At 36.3% G+C, this 9,417-nt stretch overlaps 1 protein-coding gene across 4 annotated transcripts in view; it reads left to right on the top strand.

The window, feature by feature from the left end:
- The first annotated feature begins 254 nt into the window (after positions 1-254).
- The window catches only part of LOC144960542 (neogenin-like), a 155,749-nt gene continuing 146,586 nt past the window's right edge, over positions 255-9,417 (top strand). For 3 of the 4 annotated variants that reach the window (XM_078893740.1, XM_078893738.1, XM_078893739.1), the window contains exon 1: positions 282-648. In XM_078893740.1, the coding sequence (XP_078749866.1) occupies positions 480-648 (169 nt within the window). In that variant the 5' untranslated portion in view covers positions 282-479. Of the gene's footprint in view, positions 649-9,417 lie in introns of all 4 variants that reach the window. The other variant, XM_078893737.1, reaches the window with a different exon arrangement.

Below are 9,417 nucleotides of genomic sequence, written 5' to 3'. Positions count from 1 at the left end.
ACAGACCAACTTGCTCTGAAGCTTTTATATTCATTTTTAAAAATTACCATTTTCAATGAGGATAATGAGTTTTCTTTCTTTACTAACAACAACAACAACAACAACAACAGCAACAACAACAACAGCAACAATAACACCATACAAAAAACAAAACAAAAAAACAACAAACCGAGTCGTCATTCAAAATTATATTTTTCTGTTGATAATCCATATAAGGAAGTTGACCCCTCGAACCCATGACCTCGTTTGCCGTCGACTCGTCGACTTGGTTGTTTCTCTGCGAACGAGAGCGGAGAGCGCAGAAGTGAAGAGCGAAGAAGACGAAGAATTTTGAGTCCGATTTCCACTATGGCGTACGTTCGCTTCTGTTTGTAATGTTACCCGGAATCTGAAATCTGAAGTTGAATTTCATTGATAATGGATTATACGTGAATTATTTCTGTTGTTTTGGATTAATAAATATTATATTTGACGACTTTATGAGTTTTTATTCCATATTCACAATGGATAATAAATTTCATCGGAAGAGTTGGAGAAGAAAGGCAGGTTTATCAACTGCACCGATTCAAAACCTGTTTGTTCTTTCTTTCTCACCAACTCGCCTTCTTCATCTCATCGCTGTCGTCTGCTTGTTTTTGTCTTCTAACGGTAAGTCTCGATTCATGTTTACCTCTCCCATCAACTTTTGAGCAACGTTTCACATTTCTAAAACCGGTTAACATTAGTCCGTTTATTTTCATCTTGAAAAAAGACTCATCTAAACAAACAAAATTCACTGTTCCGTCGTTCCCCAGATTGAATTTATTTCTAAATTTAGATTTAGAACCCACTTCGCAGATCTCTCCAACTCGCCTACTCCTTCCCCCACTCCTTATTTTCAGCCCCCCCCCCCCCCTTTTTTTTTTTTAGTTTTGGTAATTTAGTCGAGAATGTTTTATCTTTTTGTTGGAAAAGAAAAATTTATTTGTCTCTCTGGTACTGGTTGGATCTTCATATTGACATTGGCATTGATCATTGATCACCGCTGTGATGTCAAGTCCAGTTCTCATTCTCTCTCTTTCACATCAGCAGATCTCAATAGAGTTGAGTGAGAGAGTGAGAATTAACAATTCCATTCAAATTTTCAAGTTGAGTGAATTTCAAAATTTTACCTCATTGTCAACGGATTTTTGTTCAAGGGAGACCTTCCATAAGCTTCTACGGGCAAGCTTCTACATCCCAAGCCCAAGTATTCTTGTTCTAGAGTTCTAGTAGGGGGTTTGGGAGGGGGGAGACTTTTTAAAAAAAAGTCTCGCTCTCTCTCATTTTCTTTTCTTGTCTTTTCTCCTTCTCTTTCTGTCATTTTCTCTTCTCTCTCTCTCTCTCTCTCTCTCTCTCTCTCTCTCTCTCTCTCTCCCCCCCCCCTCTCTCTCTCTCTCTCTCAAACAAATCTAACAGACCTAGCTACCCATTCACTGCTGGATGGACAGGGGGGGGGGGGAGGGGGGTCAGAAAAAAATTCTGACGACACCCGGGATTGATCTCAGTCCCTTTGGGTGTGAAGCGAGTGCTCTACCCAACTAAGCTGTCGTGACCCCCAATGATATCTTGACCACAAATCAAATAGTTGAGTTTGAGAAGCAATCATAGGCAGCAAAATTTTTTAGCCTTGCCAACCAGAGTATGATTTCTCATATTTTAATACACTTAGAGGTCCTTAAACGTGGAATAGTTTAACCCTCTCCTTACCACCTATTGGAAAATCGTCACATTTGTTACGATGCAATCGTCTCTTTTCTCATCCAGATTTCATTTATTTTTGCTAATATATAGCTATAAATACTTGACGTTCTGTAATAGAATCTCAAATTGTCGAACAATGTCATGTATAGCATGTACTTTTAGCTTGTCTGTTTGAGTAAGAGGTGTCTGCTTTTGTATTGGGTGGGTGTGAAATTTTTGGGAAAATTCTGAAAATGGCTGGTAAGGAGAGGGTTAACTCGTTCAACCCTAACACCGACTATATCCGTAGTTTACCCGGGTTGCTTTTACCTCATGCCTATTTATTATTACATTTTTCTGAGACAAATTATAGGCGTACTATCAAAGCTAATATTTTTAGTTTTTACATGTTAATGGTAGTTGAATAAAACTATCTCACAAATTTGAAAAGTAGCAAGGAATCTCTAGGATTGAGTGAGTTAATGTAATTAAACATTTCCTTCAACTAGATGAGAATCTGAGTGGCCAGACAGACGATTGTCAGTCATGGGTATTTCAGGATTTTCCCTACTCTCTACCAGCTTGATAGGTCTTTTTTTTTTGGAACTTTTTTTATATAGCGCAATATCCACTACATGTGCTCAAAACGCTTTAGAAAGGGTCCCTGGTCAACAGAAATATTTAACATGTAGGACGAGACTTGATGCCTGTTAGGCGATATTACAATTTTTCAGACAAAGACAACGCTGTTAACGGCCAGGTACTCATTTTACACCTGAGTACGGTGAGAGAATGTGAGTAAAGAATCTTTTCCAAGGACTCAACTATGCATCGAGCGAGGCTCGAACCCAGGACCTTCCGATCCGAAAGCGAGTGTCATACCACTAGACCACATAGCCGCACATATGTAGGTCATCGTGTATGTAAAATTTGAAATTTTGAATGGATGCCTGTGATGAAAATATGATTTTTTGTGGGAATATATGAGAAAATTAGCATAATTGGTGGGGAAAATATGATGATGATGATGATATATCTTTTCTAATGGTTGATGTCGGTTGGCAGGTCTGAATTTTGTATTTTTGAACTTCTGTGTTTGGCATTACAATTTTGCCGCTATGTGTAGTATAACTGTGACACACGCGTTCGGATGGGAAGATCCTGGGCTCGAGCAGAGAAAAGGTTCTTTATATTATATGATGAAAATATGGTTTTTGTGGGGGGAAAAATATGAGAAAATCAGCATAGATGAAAATGGTGGGGAAAATATGGTTCAAGTTGGTTGACAAGTCGTGATTTTGACATAAATGTATTTTTGAACTCCCGTGTTTGACAATAAAATTTTGCGGCTATGTGGTCTAGTGCCTGGTATGACTGTGACACTCGCGTTCGGATGGGAAGATCCTGGGTTTGAGTCCTGCTCTGAGTTTTTGGAAAAGGTTCTTTACTCACATTCTCTCACCGTACTCAGGGTGTAAAATGAGTACCTGGTTGTTAACAGCATTGTCTTCATCTGAAAAAAAATTTTGTATCAGCTGGTGTAACAGTATCAGGCGTCTTGTCTCGTCATACGTGTTAAGTGTTGCTGTTGGCTGGGGACACCTTGTAAAGCGTTTTGAGCTTTCGATTCAAAGGTGAGTGTCATACCACTGGACCTCACATATATATATATATATATATATATATATATATATATATATATATATATATATATATATATATATATATATATATATATATATATATATATATATATATATATAAATTGTCACTCACATTATATGGCCAAGACATTCGTTTCGGTGGCTTTCGTCCACGTCTTCAGTCGGCATAATGTCCGAAGAAATAAATGTATTCCATTTGATGTGCTTGTCCTTGCTTCCGTTGTGTAGTGGTGATTAGTGTTGATGTGTAGTGACATTGTTGTATTTAAGTCTTTGTGGGGAGGTGAGTAGTTTGCTGTTTGAATCCGAAATTTTCTATTGTTGTTGGGTCGTCATTTTCCTCGTTTTTTTCGAAGTGGAACACCTTCCATCTCAGGCATCTCAAGAAGTGCTCCATTTTGTACCAATGACTATGAGTACCCACCAACACTCATAAGGATATATATAATATATATATATATATATATATATATATATATATATATATATATATATATATATATATATATATATATATATATATATATATATAATATATGAAGAGTGGTTTTCTAAGACTCCCTGACTCTGTTTTTCCGATTTTTAGATATATTTAGGATTATTTCTCCTCAAATTTCTCACCCAGGCTATCATGTCATCATGATTAACAGTCAGTCAACTTCACACAAATCTAAGGAAATTCTTGTTACTATTTGATGCTTAAAATTAAAATAACATTTTACGTTTCAATAAAGTATATCATGGATAGAAAGTCTCCAAAATTGGTAGAAAAATCGACTTCTTGTTTTTTGTAGATTTTTAGCTAACATTTATGATGAGGGTAGTGTCTTCAAAGGTTCATGCTTACACAAAAAAAAATCATAGTATAATTATAGTTATATTATTATATAGTTATTATAGTTATTGTCATATTTCATATTATAGTATCAATGAATGGAGGGTAATTTATAGTAGTATTTCAATGTTATTGTTTTCTCCATGTCCTAGTCCTATGGCTCGTGACCTTATTTGGGTGTATATATATATATATATATACCCAAATAAGGTCACGAGCCATAGGACTAGGACATTGAGAGAACAGTATGTATATATTTAAAAACAAAAAAAATAATTTTGCTTTATATAGCGCAATATCCACTAAAATGTGCTCAAAGCGCTTTACAGGGGGTCCCTGGTCAACAGCAACATTTAACATGTAGGACAGGACATGCTGCCTGTTAGGCGATATTACAATTTTTCGGACAAAGACAACGCTGTTAACAGCCAGGTGCTCATTTTACACCTGAGTACGGTGAGAGAAAGTGAGTAAAGAGCTTTTCCCAAGGACTCAACTATGCACCGAGCGCTAGGCTCGTACCCAGGACCTTCCGATTCGAAAGCAAAGCGAGTGTCCTACCACAAGACCACATCGCCGCACAATAAGTATAGTTTATAGTCCTATATACAGGGTGTCTGTAAAGTCTGGACACAGTAAAGTTAAATATTTTTCAAAATAGTATTCAAAATTATGAATACATTTTGGTTGAGTGACAGTTTCCCCAATTGGATTGGAAGACATGGTGATGTTGAATGGGCAACTATTTGTGACTATTTGATGCTTACAATAAAATAAATCTCATGGATGGCGGTTCCATTTGTCGACTACCCGAACTGAGAAAAAATTCTGCCTAAGGTTTAGAGAACACCTTTCCTTGGAGAGTTTGAATCTGTGGTGGTGCTGGTGGAATCAAGATTTAGAGGGCTCATGCTAACAGAGTATACATTATGCGTGTATTTGAACAGTTCAATTGATGCTTAAAATAACATTTTACATTTCAATAAAATAAATCTCATGGGTGGAAAGTCTCCAAAATTGGTAGAAACATCGACTTTTAACAAGTTTCGGAAAACCAGCCTTCTTATGGTATTTAATAGATTTTTAGCTAACATTCATGATGAGGGTAGTGTCTTCAAAGATTCATGCTTACACCAAAAAAAAACAGTCAAGTCGAACACAGGGTTCCCATCACCAGACCTTAGTCCCCTTGGATTTCTTTTTCTGGGGTATTCTAAAGGAGAAAGTGTATTCAACAAAAATCACAGATTCAATACACTTGACTCAATGAATAAAGAGTGTATGTATAAAAATTGATGGCAATGCAGATTTATTGCATCCAGTTATTCATGCAAATTTTGTGAAACGCATTGAAATTTGCATTGCAAATGATGGCGGCGCTCATATTGAAGATATTATTTGAATAAAATAGATAGTGAAAATAAAACTTAAAATTTTAATTATATACCAAAAATATTCAACTATCCTACGTGTCCAGACTTATGGACACCCTGTATATATATATATATATATATATATATATATATATATATATATATATATATAATATTAATATTGTTTTTTTTTTTCTGTTCTGATTGGGGGTTAGACTTTGATTAATTGTCATACTGGTAGACGAATGTGTGGTGTACTTCATGGATCTGTTCTTTTATTATGTTAATTGATATTTTTTTTCTAATTGGGCTTTTTAAATAGTGCACAATATCTACTCAAAGATCTGATTGGTTCTCATCATTTCACACCAGGGAAGTTGAAAGCACGTCTGTCTGCTTGAAAATGAAAAAAACAAACAAACAAACAAAAAAATCGTAGTTTTTCGAAGAAAGCAATTGATGACACCCCAAATTCTTATAATTTAATTATGCGTTCTGGCATCGATTTTTATTTTCAATAAGTTTTAAAGACTCATGAATATTCATAAAGGAGACAAAGTTTCGTCATTCTACACGAACTTCTCTTCGTACTACTAGACAGGTCTGTTTTAGGGGGAGGAAGGGATGAAAAAGCTCCATATGCTTTTCGATACTATTATTATTTTTTTGGAGACAGTTCACTGCAGCGGTGTGGGAGTGATTTAATTTGGATTTAGTGAGGAAATTGATTTTTTTTTTTCCTTTTAATTTGATTTTATTGGGATTGTGTGTTGTGTTCGCAATGCATTTTTGTAAGCGTTTGAACTCTCTCTCTCTCTCTCTCTCTCTCTCTCTCTCTCTCTCTCTCTCTCTCCCCCCCCCTCTCTCCTTCTATTCCTCACAGCCTTTCCCGGTACACGCTTTTTTTCTTCAGCAAGCAAGAACGCACGCGCTCGCGCATAACCCTTTCACATGCGCGCGCGCGCACACACACACACATACATATTATTTCTCTTTCCTCCCCTCACGTTATATTTGTTAAATCGACATTCTTTACTAAGCATGCTTAATAAATGGTCATTAAAAACTATTCATTACCCTCCTCCCCCCCTTCTTTTTTTTATTCTCTCTCTCTCTTTCACTTTCTCCCTCTCTCTCTCCCTCTCTCTCTCTCTCTCTCTCTCTCTCTCTCTCTCTCTCTCTCTCTCTCTCTCACACACTTTCTCTCGCTTTCTCCTCTCTCTCTCTCTCTCTCTCACTTTCTCCCCCCCTCTCTCTCTCTCTCTCCTACCATTATTGTAGAGTGTTATTATTGTTCTAATATCGACAATCAAAACATGCTTAGCTAGAATATACGCTGAATGCTGATCCGTTAACTCACTCATCCCTAACACCGACTATGTCCGTAGTTTATTTAACTCGGTTACTTTTACCCCCCATTCCTATAGATTGTTCGAAGTTGACGTCACTCAGGTCTTTGTTATTGTTTTTTTTTGCCATCCGCAGTTATGAGTAATGCTCACTCAACTGTATTAACCCGACAATAAACGTTCATGGAAACACACGGTCTTGTGTGTTGGGCCGTTATACTTCCGGATGGCAATGTTGTGAACTCCTAAGCCAAGCGAATACTATCTATTTATTACACTTTTCTTAGACAAATTATAGGCGTAGTATCAAAGCTAATGTTATTAATTTTTACATGTTAATGATAGTTGAATAGAAATATCTATGCACATGTTAATTTTTAATACATTTTTTTTTCCAATTTTGAAAAGTAATAATAATAATAATAATAAGCATATTTATACAGCGCCTTTCGTCGAAACCTCAAAGCGCTTAAAAAAACCAAAAAAAAAATAAATAAAATAATTCAACCAAAGTATCAAAACAATTAAGAGCATAAAAGGGCATCAATACATCATCAATATAAATGTCACATACAATACATTTAAAATTCAATTAAGTAGGCCTAAATATTTCCTGAAAAGATATGTTATCAGGGCTTTTTTGAAAATGTCTGTTGAGCTCGAGAATCTCACAGATTGAGGGAGATCATTCCAAATCGTGGATCCGAATTTCATAAGAGACCTATCACCAAAATACGTAAGTATAGTTTTAGGATATGCTAACAATTTTGAATCTAGTAGCAAAAATCTCTAGGATTGAGTGAGTTAAAATAACTATCTCTATAACTATCTCCTGTCTCCAACCCCCAAGCGACTCCTTTGATTTTGAAAAGTAGCAAAAATCTCTAGGATTGAGTGAGTTAAAATAACTATCTCTATAACTATCTCCTGTCTCCAATCCCCAAGCGACTCCTTTGATTTTGAAAAGTAGCAAAAATCTCTAGGATTGAGTGAGTTAAAATAACTATCTCTATAACTATCTCCTGTCTCCAATCCCCAAGCGACTCCTTTGATTTTGAAAAGTATCAAAAATCTCTAGGATTGAGTGAGTTAAAATAACTAACTCTCTATATAACTATCTCCTGTCTCCAACCCCCAAGCGACTCCTTTGATTTTGAAAAGTAGCAAAAATCTCTAGGATTGAGTGAGTTAAAATAACTATCTCTCTATATAACTATCTCCTGTCTCCAACCCCCAAGCGACTCCTTTGATTTTGAAAAGTATCAAAAATCTCTAGGATTGAGTGAGTTAAAATAACTATCTCTATAACTATCTCCTGTCTCCAATCCCCAAGCGACTCCTTTGATTTTGAAAAGTATCAAAAATCTCTAGGATTGAGTGAGTTAAAATAACTAACTCTCTATATAACTATCTCCTGTCTCCAACCCCCAAGCGACTCCTTTGATTTTGAAAAGTATCAAAAATCTCTAGGATTGAGTGAGTTAAAATAACTATCTCTCTATATAACTATCTCCTGTCTCCAACCCCCAAGCGACTCCTGTGATACTACAACTACAACTACAGCAGCATTCGATCGATCATCACGTTGTTATTTTAACTGTATTATCAGCTGTGTGTGTGTGTGTGTGTGTGTGTGTGTGTGTGTGTGTGTGTGTTGCATTTGCTGCAGGAGAAGAAAAAGAAGGTCACTTTTTGGTGGGTATAGATAGAACGAAGTTGACGTCACTCAGCTTTTTGTTTTTGTTTTTAGACAGCCGTTTTAGTAAATAGAAGTAATAGTAATAGTAAATAATGAATTTATATAGCGCCTAAACATCCACGTTAATCGTGCTCCGCGGCGCTTTACATAATACAAATGTTTACAAACAACAAAATTAAAAATCATGACACTACATAATAAGCATGAATACAAAAACATTATCTAAGCAACATCTATTTCGTGAAAAAATAAGCCTTGGGGAACAACTCAGTTGTTCCCACAAGAACTAGGTTTTAAGGGTTATGTGGTCTTGTGGTATGGCACTCGCTTTCGGATCGGAAGGTCCTGGGTTCGAGCCTCGTGCTCTGCGCATAGTTGAGTCCTTGGAATAAAGGGTTAGTTCTCAATGTTAGTAAGGAGAGGGTTAGATGTATAGCATGAATCTGTCGTATCGGCATTGCTATATTGATATATTATGAATCTTTGTATGGCTTTCAATCACTTTCATCCTTTTTACCACGTTTTTTTTTTTACCTTTCACGTGTTTCCCGTCCAGCTGTTTGCATTACCTAATTTCTCATTTTCTACGGTATAAGTAGACACCTTTTGTTTTATGTGTGTTTGTGTGTGTGTGTGTGTTGACCCATTCTTACGGCGTCTGGCATCGCATGAAGGTCATCAGACCATCCAGTAGTGGCGTTATAAGACAAAGCGGCTTGGGTGTGATGTCTGTAGTGTCTACACTGGCTTGGGACCCTGAGCCTCCTCCTCCTCCTTCTTCTTCTTCTTCTTCTTC

This window comes from Berghia stephanieae, chromosome 15 (assembly GCF_034508935.2).
Source record: "Berghia stephanieae isolate SIO BIC M18660-M18661 chromosome 15, UCSD_Bste_1.3, whole genome shotgun sequence".
NCBI lineage: Eukaryota > Metazoa > Mollusca > Gastropoda > Nudibranchia > Aeolidiidae > Berghia > Berghia stephanieae.
Note: the sequence above shows the minus strand (reverse complement) of the source record. Positions and strands in the feature narration are given on the sequence as shown.